Here is a 14420-nt window from a genome sequence, read left to right on the forward strand (position 1 = left end):
TCTTGACCAGCAAAACCCTGAGGACTATTATATATAAAAAATGAGAATTAACATTGATTAAATGCTTTGTGCTCTTACCTGTTGGCCCAGTAGCATTTGGCTTTCACACATATTCTCATGATCACATAGATCAGTCTCTCTACCACCCCTTCATGCATCTGCTGAACCCAGTACTCTGTCCTTTTTTCAAGACTTCAAATCTTTGGAGCGGGATCATGAATGAGAATCTCATGAGCTAGTTGGAGTAAGAAGTTGGTGTAATAATTTAAATATCAAATATAAAAGTCTTAGCTAAAGTCAGATGGCATGTTAGTGGAAACATTATTTTGTATCTATCTGGGTTAAAGATCATCAAAATAATGTTTCCATTAACATGCCATCTGACTTGGGCTAAGACTTTTATATTCACTAGGATTATTTAAATAAGAGAATCTCATTATAAGATTGGACCTTAGAAGGAAAGGGAATATCCTAAGATTTAGAGGTTTACTGTGTCCTGTGATTTTTATTATTGAGATAATAAAAACCATTTGGAGAAGGTGGTAATATAAGTAATGTCACCAGCAACATATTTTGCTTAAGTGTTTTCAGAATTTCTCTTTCAATTTTTTTTTTTTTTTTTTAAATCTTAAGCACCCTTTCTATTGTGGACTGAGGTGGCTTCCTGGAGCTAATTTTAAGGTTCAAAAAAGTTGTATTTCAGGTGTCTGTTAAAAAAGACATAAGAGTTTGAGATTTTAAAAACTGATTATATTTGGTTCTTCTGTAGGAGTGGAACTATTCAAGAGAGGTGTACTCAAGGAGTATGGCGTGAAAGTCCTGGGGACCTCAGTTGAATCCATTATGTTCACAGAAGACAGGCAGCTGTTCTCAGACAAACTAAATGAAATTAATGAAAAGATTGCTCCAAGCTTTGCCGTGGAATCAGTAAGGAATCTTTGTTCTGGAGAAACAAGACTGTTATTTGTCTTATGTTATAGGGAGAGTGGTTTGTCATGCCTAAAAATGATAGTTAAATTATTATATTTGCATGTATTATCTTCCAGAAATGTGTTAGTACCTCAGAATCTTTGTGTATTAATTGCAGCTTTCCATGCTGAAATGTTTGGGATAGGTATTAATATTTTATGAAAAGGGAAGCAAAAGCCCGGAGACCAAGTGGTTTATCAGTGGTTGAAGTGCCATTGACTATCAGATCTCCTGACGTAAAACAAAGGGCCATGTCAACTTACAATGCCAAAGTGATTTTTGCTTTCTGGGACCCGTTACATATCTTGTATGTGCAAATGGTTTGCCAGTGGGGAATGACTGGATTGAAATTTTCTTGTTAGAATGGAATGAACATTTAAAAATGAAATCATCTAGAAAAAGCCACTGGATCTAATCAATGAGATTCATGACTAAGAAACGTGTGGCTTAGATGTTTAGGGAGGAAAGATGATTTCTTCTTTTTGTTAATTATTTTCAACTGTAGCCTGTGCCTATTGATAGGCTATTACAAGGCACCAAGATAAAGTTGGTTTGCTATATATCTGTTTCTGTCCCTGACTTTATTCCTGTTTTCAGACATGTGGTCAATGAAGTGGGGGTTCTGGAGGTAGTTTTTTAAATGCAACTTTCCCATTGCAAAAGTAGGCAAATTCTTAGGAAACAGGGCAAGTACTGCTGGGACAACTAAAATGGACCACGCACTTTTCAGAAAAGAATGCTACCAAGTACATACTATGTTGCAGAGCTGTCAGTCAGGAATAGTCCCAGGATAGCTCTGCTGAACATTTGGAAAGCTCCTGCCATACATTTATTCTTTCATTGCCAGATTTAATTATGTCCTTGCTTCCTCAGGATGAGAAACAGGCATATGGGAAAGGTGTAATTACATTCCCATTGGTAGTGTAATAATATTCCATGACAGAAAAATATAGCCACCATATGTTGTATTCTGTAAGTTTGAAAAAAAAAAAAAAAATCCAAGCTTCTGGGACTACTCTCTGACCGAACTTGAAAAATGAAAACTCTCTTTCTGTACAGTATTCCTAATGGCCTGTTGCAGTAATATCAAGTTCATTTTGGCAGTAGAAACCCTTGTATCATTAAGAGATGAAGACTTTTAAATTGAATTTAAAAATTCAATATGGCTCCCATTCTCAAATTCATAATGATTATTTCAGTTTGGGCCATTGTTTCATTTTTTTTTTTTATATGACAGAACAAAATTTACAATAAAAAGATAAATGAAAGCCTTTGCTGTGTATTAAAAAAAATAGGATTTTTTACTTTAAATTTGTAAAACTTTACTTCTTTTTCAGAAGGAAATGAAAGAATAATAGAGCATTTCTGTAGTCATTCTCCCCAAAGAAACTGACTTACCTGAATTGCTATACTTTCTTGATATGGTCTTTTCTGCTAGTGTGGTCAGCTTTTAAGACTTTGAATCTTTCTCCTTGCTAGATCGAGGATGCTCTAAAAGCAGCAGACACCATTGGCTACCCAGTGATGATCCGTTCTGCCTATGCTCTGGGTGGTTTAGGCTCCGGCATCTGTCCCACTAAGGAGACCTTACTGGACCTCAGTACAAAGGTTTGTATTTTCACAGACCAAATTCTTACCAACCAAGAAAATGGATTCGATATGCCCTTTCAGTTAGAGGAAGTTATGTAGATGAGAAATGATCTTTTCTCTATTATTAAACCACTGTCATGTTTTCTAAAAGTATCCAAAAGATGGTACCTTTGGAAGGGAAATGCAGTACAGTTATTTACATTGGAACACAGCATTAATCCAGAAGATCCTAGGAAAACTGATGGTCACTCTGACTATCGGTGATCATACTAACTGATGATAGTCACTTGATCTTTACTGTACTATTTGATTTCAGCGCCATAAACTCAATTCAATTCCATCTCTCTCTGCTTCAGAATCTGCTCCCAAATACACATGATGCTAAAATATATTTTAGTGATTAAAAAAAGTGAATGTGATGTCCTATTTTCTACTATTTTTTGAAATAATATGACACAGATGACATCTAAAGTGAAACAAAACACATTGAGTAATTTGGCTTTTCCTCAAAGTCAGGTGTTTAAAATATATACAGTATAAACCTTTTGGTATCACGAATGAATGAGCTCTCCCTGCCAACTGCTGCACACTCATCTAAGCAAAAGTGAGATCTGAGTTTTCAAAATTTGTGTTCTATCAAAATAATTTTAATATATTACTGAATACATTAAACAAATACATTCTTAAGTATTAAAAAGAAAATTAAGATGTGTTCCAAAAAATAAATTAGACATTATCAAAGAAAACATCCTCCACAAAAGCAAAGAATTTTGCCCATGCTCTCTCCTTACAAAATAGAACAATGCCTGGTAGTAGGGGTCTCAGTGATTGCTGGCTGAATGAATGAATATGTGTAGAGCCAAGAGGCCCGTGTACCTTGATGGTTGTGGACATGAATCTCACAGGATTATTTTAAGAGTTACTTTGCAGGGGCGCCTGGGTGGCTCAGTGGGTTAATGCCTCTGTCTTCAGCTCAGGTCATGATCTCAGGGTCCTGGGATAGAGCATGGCATTGGGCTCTCTGCTCAGCGGGGAGCCTGCTTCCTCCTCCTTCTCTGCCTGGCTCTCTGCCTACTTGTGATCTGTCTGTCAAATTAATAAATAAAAATCTTAAAAAAAAAAAAAGGAGTTACTTTGGAGAGTTCTGAGTAAATACTATCTGTTATTATTTACTCTTTAGTATGAAACAAAGTGCAGCCCTTGAATTGTCATAGGATTTTGAGAACAGATAAATAAAATTAAATATATTTAAACATCTATAATGACAAACTTACTTGTTATCAGCTTGGATTTAGTGTTTCTAAAGTTGCCAAAACAAAACCCCCAAAAGGAAAATATATCAATATAAATATTTCTTTCTTTCTTTCTTTTTTTTTTTTTTTAAGATTTTGTTGATTTATTTATTTGGCAGACAGAGATCACAAGTAGGCAGAAAGGCAGGCAGAGAGAGAGGAGGAAGCAGGCTCCCTGCTGAGCAGAGAGCCCCATGCAGGGCTTGATCCCAGGACCCTGGGATCATGACCTGAGCCAAAGGCAGAGGCTTTAACCCACTGAGCCACCCAGGCGCCCCAATATAAATATTTCTTGTTTCCATTCTGGAGTTATGAATCATGTATTTAAAGAAAAGACGTGTTTATAGAGGCAATTTTTTTTCCCTCTGGTATATTAGATGTTCTCAATATTTTCAATACTAGTATTCATGTATACTTATTCTCTATTAAAAATATATTTTTAGAGTGTAAAAATTCTGAATACTGAATTGTCTGAAAAGGTTTACAGTGAAAACAATTTTGGAATGGAATAGTTTTTAACTATTTAAATTCCTTAAAATAATAATAGTGAATTGGATTTTTTTTTTGAAAAACATAGCTTTTCCATTCAAATAATTATTTTTATCATTAATTCTTAAAGTACTCCTTATTCTCTTGAGATTATATTTAGCACCTTTCGAAGTAGTATTAACTCATCTAGGTCTCAAAATTCGTCTTTGTATAAAATCTAAGACTGGAAAGAAGGAAGTTGAGGCAACAGGTGAATTTGATCTCAATTGTCCTTGTGTCCAAACATCCAGCCCGGTCCATTAGAATGCAGAGAGCTTTCCCCAATCCATACCTTTTGTTTCCCAGACTTCCTCTTTTAGCATGCAATTCTAATGACAGATGAATCATTATTAAATTGTTCATGCTGGCTACAGAGATTTCTAACCACTTTGAAAACCTCATCATCAGGCAGCTGTGGGGACAAATGTGTTACATTTTCAGTTGGACATGGGAGAGCCTGTAGTGTTGACTGAGGTTAAAAAGATAGTGTTGAGACACATTAAGCGCACACACACACCCCCAACTAACACTGAGTTATTTCATTATACTTCCTGCTAATAATTAGAAAAAATTCAAAGTACTTTTCCCAATTGCTTTCTCTTCCTTTCTCGCTGCTGTTGCAAATCAAAAATACTACAAGACAAAGGGGGCCAATTCTGTCTTGGATATTCAGACACTAAATGTCCTAAGGTCAGAGACAGTCTCTTTCATATTTTGGGTTCAGTATTCTATCCACCATTGGGTACGCAATAAATACGAAATGATAATTATACTAATTCATATCTGTTAAATCAGGCACACATGATATATGACTCAGGGTATTTAAGCACTTAGGTGGTGATTAACCATAATAATAGTCGCATATGATTCTTCTAATTCCCAAGTTTCGTATGCCATCTTGGCTAACTGTTTACAACCATCATTATCTCCTTTCTTCTCCTCATCAACATCAACTGACTTTTATTGTGTATGTCACTGTACAAAACACTCTCAGCTATTTTAGAGAAAACCAGAGTCTTTAGACTTATTTTTCTATATTTATTCGCACTTATCACATTTTCTGGTTTTACAGAAGCCTTGCTGCTGAAATAATTCCATTTCCCTCTGCCTGATTGCTCAATTATTTTTTCTTTTTCCTAAATTAGTTTGATTTAATGTCATATCAGCACTTTGAATGGCAAGCTTCAATAATGTAAATCAAGCGTATTCACTGCAGGATGCTATTCCTAGTACCTCACTGATTTTCTGACACATTGTGCCTTCTGGAGCATGGAGGAGGACGGAGACCAGGCTTCAGACTTCGATGCTGACCAGGATTTAGGCCAGGGCATTTTGCCAACTATCCATGTCTAAACCAGTGCCTTTTCTGACTCTATGGTGTCTTTTGTCACCAATTTCTAGGCCTTTGCTATGACCAACCAGATTCTGGTGGAGAAGTCAGTGACAGGTTGGAAAGAAATAGAATATGAAGTGGTCCGAGACGCTGATGATAATTGTGTCACTGTCTGTAACATGGAAAATGTCGATGCCATGGGTGTTCATACAGGTAGGCAAAGAATCTTGAGGAATTACAGTAATGCCTTCAGTTCATGCTTCTGATGACCCACAGATGTCTTTACTAAGGTCTTTTCTTTAAATTACTGTTCTTAGCTGACAGACTAGTGATAAAATTTTACACAAAATCGTATTTCTTAGTACTGAACATAACCTCACATTAATTTTGATCTTCTCAAAAACCCTATGAAGTAAGGCACGTATTATCCTGATTTCATTTGAGGATGAGGTTATATGTAAGGAATGTAGTGGTGGTAAAATCTGTAAGACTTGCTGTTGAAAAGTAAAAAATGAGGATAAGAAGGCTTAAATCAGATGAAGATATTAGTTACCAGGTGAATAAAACAAATAGCCACAAGTAATAGAAATAGGAGAAATAAGTTTTTTAGGAAGAGGAACTAGTTAGATGAGAGGGCAAAAGGGATGACTTAGGATATAGAAATGCTAACTTTGAGGCATGCATGGAATTCTCAAGAAGAGGGTTGATACTATGGAGCTGGAATTCAAGAAAGGGGGATACAAATAAAGAAGTTGATAAAAGTCATGGGAGTCATTGGTGTGAAGGCCATAACTGAAGCTGGAGGCATAGACTAAGTATTCAAGGGCATAGACATAGAAAGAAAGACAGTAGGGTCAAGGGCTGAACTTGGGACCTGTTTAGATTTACAGGGCATGAGTAAGAGGAAGGGTTAGTGTGGAAGAGAAGGAAGGGAGTGGTAGGAAGAAAACCAGGGTAGTACACAAGTAAGCCAACGCAAGAAAATATTTCACAAAAGAGCTTTGGTTTTGGCTTTATCAAATGTGAAATGTCAAGAATTAGGAATTTAATGTGGGTTTTTGGACGTTCAAGAGGACAGTTTTAATGCAAAGTTGTTTATGGGAGCCATATTGAAAAGAACTCTATGGCAATGAGGGATACACAGAATTGGGAAACTTTCAAGAAGGTTAGTCAGGTGAAGAATAAAGAGATGTTCTTCTGACTGGCGGTGTGGGGGGCAGGAAATCTGAGCATGTTTGTGGGCAGGAGGGATGGTGGCTAAAGACTAAGAGATTGAATATACAAGGGCTATGATTCGAGAGGGGTGAGACAATGGAAAGGGAAGAGATGTGGAAAACTGAGGGATGAGCCAGTCTGAGTGAAGAGAAGATGATCATTTACAGAAGGGAGAACTTGAGAGAGAGAGAGAGAGAGAGAGAGATTTTGAGATGAAGAGTTTGATTTAAGATTGAAGAAGTTAATGTCAATCTGGTCAGTAGATGACTGAGGCCTTGATAGCTAGATGAACTTGGGAGAGGTTAGAGGGGTTTCTGTCAATAATGTTTCAGAGTAATACAGGCAAAACAAGAATCAGAGGGGAGAGTATCTGCTGTGCCTTTTATGTACCCATCGAGACAGTAATTTTCCCAACAGTCCTTTAGACTAATCTGTGTCTTGTATCACACAAATAAATTCTAAGTCACTAAAGTTAGTTATTCAGATATGGTACCAAATAACAAGTGTTGCTCGATGTACAGGTGATTCAGTTGTCGTGGCCCCTGCCCAGACCCTCTCCAATGCAGAGTTTCAGATGTTGCGACGTACTTCAATCAATGTTGTTCGCCACCTGGGCATTGTGGGTGAATGCAACATTCAGTTTGCCCTGCATCCTACCTCAATGGAATACTGCATCATTGAAGTGAATGCCAGATTGTCCCGAAGCTCTGCCCTGGCCTCAAAGGCCACTGGGTAAGATCAGAATGATTGACCATGTGTTTGCAGATTCTTCACAGATAGTTTTGGAAAACTGACAGCTAGTGGAAGACTGAGCTGCATTTACAAGCTACAGTCCCCGTTTCTGTATGCTGGCTGCAAATCATTTAGGACCCTAAGGACATGCTTATTAATGAGCTTGCTGCCAGATTGAGGCAAATGATATTGCTAGCTGGCTTTGTTTGCTGGCTAATCATAAACTAATCAAAATCTGGGTGGTCAAAGCAGGCTGCAAAAAATCTGCTTCCTAATTGCACTTTGCAGATATTGTTAAAAAGTGAGAATTAATTCTCAATTTTAGTCCTCAACTGGTTTCTTCAGGTGTTTAGTACATGGTAGGTAACTAGTATAGTTTACTTGATTCAAACATTCAATAAATTGTTTTATTTTAGCCAAACTCCACAGGACCAAACACTGTAGGGTTTTTCTATAGATAAATATTGCAACCAAATAAATGAATTTGCTACCCATTTAAAAACTGCCAGTGAGCATAATTGGAGGGAACATTAACTAGTACTTTTTTCTATTAATATACTTAGCACATGGCATTTAAATTTCATGGCATTTTTGCTTAATATGGCTCCACAGTGCTGCGTGGAGTGCCAGTGCAGTGTTGCCCTGAGCAAGAGTCAGGAGACCTGTGTTCTCCTTCCAATTCTCCTATTGACTTTGGACACATCATTTATTGTCTCTATCAATTTCCTCATCTGTCAGATGGAGGAGATATATTAAAGAATCATATGTAATCCTACAGTTCTTTGAATTATTTCCTCAAATATAATTATCAAAACTATCTAGTTAAGTTACTACAATGTTAGTTTTGTAAGGAGTCCCAAGCTCAGAAATAATTTGGAGACAAAGCAAGGACCTTAGCTTGCAATGACTACATTTTCTGACCATTGCATACCCCATAATACCAGCTAAGTCTTCCTGTCTTCCTAGGTGCAGACATCTATATATCTTTTCAAAATAATATTTTTCAGATTCTTATCTTAGCCGAGGCTCTACAAAATGAGCACCTTATCAAGGAAGTCATTGATTTTGGATTAAAGAGGTGAAGGTTGTCAGCTGTTGCCCTGAATGTCAGGCATAGAGAGTGAATTCTTTTGTGATCCGTGCCTCTCTACTTTATCATGACTCACACTATTTTATAAGTGGCTATTAAGTCTTCATACAGAAGAGAGAACCAGATGTGTTTTACATACTGATGTGGAATAATACCAGAATTTCTAAGACCAATTTATGTCTTGGGCTGCTTTTAATGCTCATTGCTGAAAGAAAAAAAAAAAAAAATCTCCTCTTTTATAGCTACCCACTGGCATTTATTGCTGCAAAGATTGCCCTAGGAATCCCACTTCCAGAAATCAAGAATGTTGTATCAGGGAAAACATCAGCCTGCTTTGAACCTAGCCTGGATTATATGGTTACTAAGATTCCTCGCTGGGATCTTGATCGTTTTCATGGAACATCTAGCCGAATTGGTAGCTCTATGAAAAGTGTGGGAGAGGTGAGTCTTTGGTTTACTCCTCTATTTATTCTTATTCTCAGCTATTTTGTCAAATATTTAATATCCTTGAAAGTCTTCAGGTTTCCTAGATACTGGGTTCCTGATTAAAGGATATATGGGAATTTCATTTCCTCCATGGTGTTTCAACATCTCTCTGACTACTAACATAAGGCATTTGTTACATGACCACTTAATGGATCTTAAAAGCTTCTAATTAAAAGGAGAAGCTATATATGTGGGTGTATAATATATTTACACATACGAAAAACACATTTTCATAAATAATTGAGCTATAATGTGTTTTATAATCAAATCTAGAAAATAACATGATATAAAGTGGCATACCAAAAAGTCCACTGCACTGAGGTTAAGAATTTAATTTTAATCTGTCCACACACACTGTGGCTTTGCCCTCCTTAGACCTCACTTTCTACATGTCTAAAAAGAAGGGGCTGGACTAGAAGATCCATGTCACATCTAGCTGTAAAGTTTAAAATTGGAATATGAAGCCCTCTTTGATTATATTGAAATGGTCTAAGCTTTTAGGGGCTTTAGACTTTTCATAATTTTCCTTTTTATGGTATTTGAAATTAAAATTAGCTTTTGATTAATCCATCTTCAAAGATGGAGCGCTCCTCAGTATAAGATGAAAGAAAGGAATGGAGACCCCCAGTCTCTGACAGTTACTCTCTTCCCTCCCCAACCAAGGGCTTTATTTCTGCTTGCATCTAGTCAGCTTGGAGAGAGCATGAGCCTTGGAACCAAATGAGCTTGGGTTTTACTCTTGGTGTTGCCACTTACCAGTTACAGACACTCGTGGGAGACACGGGTCCTCAGGTTTTCCATCCGAAAACTGGAAAATGATAACACATATCTTGGGGGGTTCTTATAAGGTTTAGGATTAATACATGTAAATTTTTAGTAATGTCTTTTAAGGTAGATTCATAATGAATCTCCAGTAAATGTATTTCATTAGTATTGTTGTCATTGTTTATGGGTAGAACTTTTTTTTTTTTAAAGATTTTATTTATTTATTTGACAGGCAGATGCGTGAATCTCAATCTCTATCAATGTATTGACCTATCATCTATTTTATTTTATCTCATCTTTGTCTTTATATGGTCAACATAGGAGCTCTTCATCTATGTCTAGATATCTAAACTAGTTAGACTACAGAGCAAAGAACTACTTATGACCTATTTTTCTATATTGGCCTTTATTTGCCCTATGTTACAGCTTATTACCTACCCTCAGACTAGCCATTGCAGAAATACGCACCATCAATCACAGGAAGTGCAGCTTAAATCCATCAGCAATGCAGGAGAAAAGAGAAAAAAAAAAGACATTTTACTGCTCAATCATATTCATGCATGCAAGGGACCATTATTATTATTTTGGTTTCCTTACTTTCCAGGATATCAATGCAAGATTTTAAAGTAATGACAGATAAAGAAAATTTGACCTTTTAAATTAAAATTCCCTACTAGTTGTGTAAAAAAAAAAACCCAAAAAAACCCAGTAGTCCTTCCTAGCTGCTTTAAATCTTATTTTTCCTCTCATGCTTCATGGTGCACAATAGAATTAAAACTCAAATGCCATGAAAAGTTTTGTTGGTAGCTTTTCTGCCAAATAAACAACTGTTACTTAGTTTATTTTGTAGGAAGTATCCCTTTTTCACATTGATTACAGTAAAATTTATAGGCCAAGGAATATGAGATAATTCCTGTAATGTTTTCATTAAAGGGACATTTAAGGGACATTTGTTGTGTGAATATTTCCCATCATACATTTAATTCAACTCAAGTTAGGAAGCATTTCCATGCAAGATGCAGAATAAGATGTAGATATTTATTATGTGTTATCTGCAGTTGGTAAGTTCAGAATATATAAATAGAACCAAATGTAATATGAATTCAACTGTGGTGAAAGTTAAGATACAGTATTTACATACAGGTACTTTGATAATGGAGAGGAATAGGGTCAGGGAATAGAGTTAGGGCCATGTCAGTTATTCCAATGAAAAATGGTGAAATTTTCACTTAATGAAGATGAATTTTAATAATATAAAATATTAAAAAGCACAAACTTTGAGCAAATACAGTTATGTACTCCTTTATTATTATATAGGTATGTTAATTTTTCTTTCATTGAACATATTTTACATACCATTATGTACAGTATACTTACAAATAATTATTTATGGCGAGTTACTTATAGAACCCATTACTTTATGGCCAACTTTTAAATATGTAATATTTATAAACTGTATTAAATATTCCAGAAATATTTTCCTCATTTGATAGGACTGTAAAATATTTCATTCCTGGCAGTCTCTCTCAGGCTTAGGCTAGCAAGTATTAGGACCATGTTGTGTACCCCTTCAAATACCCCTATGCCTCGCAAGTTGCCTATTTGAATTGGACTAATATTTTATTTACCTCGGTACTTGAAAATCTTCCTTACTTCTAATTAAATTGGCAGCAGAGTGAAATGTTATCTGTTTGGCTTTAGCTATCTTTGAATATATATCTTGTCACACAGTTGACATGAAGTTTTATCAAACCGACATGAATGGGAACCTGGGTCTATTTGAGGAATCTTGGAAGTTTACTGAAGGCAACATTGTCACTGTTATTATTTTAAGTTGGAGACCAAAAATGCATAGCAATCTATTATTCCGTGGAAAGATTCAAAGACAGTGTTTAGCCACTGAAAATAACTGGTTAGGCTTGAAGGCAATTTAAGTTTAGTTCTGAGTTGTAACTTGTCCAAATGAAATCACCACATGGTCTTCCTAATTGATTCGTGTACAATCAGCTGTAAAGATGGTGGGAAAACACGTCGAATTTGTCCTGGGGAGTTTAGACTCCGCCTACATTCAAGATCTGAATCTGTCAGTAATCATTATAATTCTGAAGGTTTTATTAATATTAATGCTTAGTTATAAAGAAAGCCAACCTGTCTTGGATTGTGACTGATAACCCATCTGGAAATAGTTCTGTTTTTGTGTTAATATATGTCTGACTTCTCTTTATTTGTTTTCTGTTTTAAAGAACATTTGCATAAAAGCAAGATTTTTATTAAGAAAGTGTCCATATGCTCTTTCCATGTATTCCTTAGTTTAATATTATGATTCAGAGCAGGTGCAGGCAACTTCCTCAACAGTCCCAGCAAATAAAGCTAAATTCCTGGTGTGGCAGACGACTGACCTAAGATTGTTAAAGACCCATTCTATCAAAACCATGGAGAAAAGGAGAGAGAAAGAAAAGTAACAATAATAACACTTAAATTTCAGTAATAATCTTATATGTTTTGTTCCTACATCTTTTCTGAAGAACATCTATTTCTACTTCTGTTTCAGATTCAAAATATATAAGCTCTTTTTAAAAATACATGTTCTTAAATGTGCATTACAGGTCATGGCTATTGGTCGCACCTTTGAGGAAAGTTTCCAGAAAGCCTTAAGAATGTGCCACCCATCTATAGATGGCTTCACTTCCCGTCTCCCAATGAACAAAGAATGGCCAGCCAACCTAGATCTCAGAAGAGAGCTTGCGGAACCATCCAGCACCCGTATCTATGCCATCGCTAAGGTAATATGTGATAAGGGGCCCAGAGCGACTGTTTCCTTCAGAATATAGCTAACCTGGACTTCATTTTTTTATTTTTATTTTTATTTTTTTTAAAGGATTTTATTTATTTGAGAGAGACAGAGACAGAGACAGAGATAGCAAGACAGAGCATGAGTGGGGAGGAGAGGGAGAAGCAGGCCCCCCCGCAGAGCAGCGGGGGAACGTGATGTGGGGCTCGGTCCCAGGACTCCTGGATCGTGACCTGAGCTGAAGGCAGACGCTTAACCAGCTGAGCCACCCAGGCACCCCGACAACCAGGACTTTAAAGTAAAACTGAAACATAAAATGGTTCTGAATTCAGGGATTTGGGGGAAAAATATAATTTTCTTCACTAGCATTATACTGAAGACTTCTGTGGCTTTTTTCAGATTATTCTATAATTAATGAAATATTACCCCCTCCTTTAAAAATTTGGTTTGAACCTGGCCTGAAGAACACATAGATAAAATGTTCCTTCCTTTTAGAATATATCTTATCAATACTCTTAAGTAGGTCTGATTGTATTGATCTGCCATTTCTTATCCCTTGGATTACTTGTTCCTTGAAAATGTATAAAATTGTATTTTAGAAAGGAAGATGCATAAAACAGTATCATTTAGTACATGCTACCTCAGACTTTAGAATAATCTTTATTTGCATCATTTTCTGTTTTTAGAAAACAATGACTATAAAGATCTTCAGTGATTCTAGGCTTTTTTGTGTAATTATTTTATCGGTCTTATTTTTAGAACAAAAAAGCCCCACAGTTCTCACTTCCACCCCCTAGTTCCCTTTTATGCAAATTAAATGCCATATTAATCTCCCTTCATGTTTACTATGCGTAGGGTTTTGAAGTTTCAGCTCATCTGATTTTATAAAAGGTGACTTGGGCAGCTGGGACCTGTCTGGTCAGAAATCCCTGAATGGCTTTTTGACATTTAAGGAAGCTTAGGCATTAATCCTCCAACAGTATCAAACCACCCTGGAGCTACAAAGCCCCGTTGACCATTTTATACATGCGTGTGTGCGTGTGCGACGAGTTGATGAAAATAGGAATTTTGTCTTTAAAGAGGAAATCTGTCTTTGTAATTTGCCTTTGTAGCAACAGCAAAATGCTGTGAATGGTTTTGAACTCACTGCAACTTCCAGGTCCATATACCGAGTCCTGCTGAGAGGGGAGTGTCACTGCCTTAAAAAAAAAAAAAAAAAGCATTCCACCAGATTCATATTCATATGATTTTTTTTCTTTCCAGACAAGGGGCAGTAAATGGATTTTTTTCCTTAAGTCTAGTAATCGTATTTCTGCCATTTTGAGGGGGATGAAAAAGGGAAGTATTTCCAAGTTCCCGGCAAGGCTGTAAAAGCTCAAGCAAATCTCTCATTCTTTTCTAACAGACTTATAAAGGATGAGATTTCAGGGGAAATGTGTGGAGGTCCTTTCTCGCACAGAGCACCCTCCGTAGAAGCAAGAAGTGCAGGGTCTGAGGTATAAATTACTGTCTGCCAGCGTGCGGCAGAAGGAACTGATTTCTGTTTGTTAGAGGTCATCATTACTGTTCATTGCCCCAGCAACCAGGAACTTGGTGATTTTGACAAAAAGAGTGAGGACGGTGGAGGGC

The 14420-nt window shown here is 36.4% G+C and overlaps 1 protein-coding gene across 1 annotated transcript in view; it reads left to right on the top strand.

Annotated features, from left to right (window-relative positions):
• The window catches only part of CPS1 (carbamoyl-phosphate synthase 1), a 124111-nt gene that overhangs the window by 46864 nt on the left and 62827 nt on the right, over positions 1–14420 (top strand). The window contains exons 15-20 of the mRNA XM_059393414.1: positions 770–927; positions 2449–2577; positions 5781–5925; positions 7449–7659; positions 8992–9190; positions 12607–12783. Coding sequence (XP_059249397.1) covers positions 770–927; positions 2449–2577; positions 5781–5925; positions 7449–7659; positions 8992–9190; positions 12607–12783 — 1019 coding nt within the window. The remainder of the gene's footprint in view (positions 1–769; positions 928–2448; positions 2578–5780; positions 5926–7448; positions 7660–8991; positions 9191–12606; positions 12784–14420) is intronic.

The sequence above is a fragment of the Mustela nigripes genome, chromosome 3 (genome assembly GCF_022355385.1).
Source record: "Mustela nigripes isolate SB6536 chromosome 3, MUSNIG.SB6536, whole genome shotgun sequence".
In the NCBI taxonomy this organism is placed as follows: Eukaryota; Metazoa; Chordata; class Mammalia; order Carnivora; family Mustelidae; genus Mustela; species Mustela nigripes.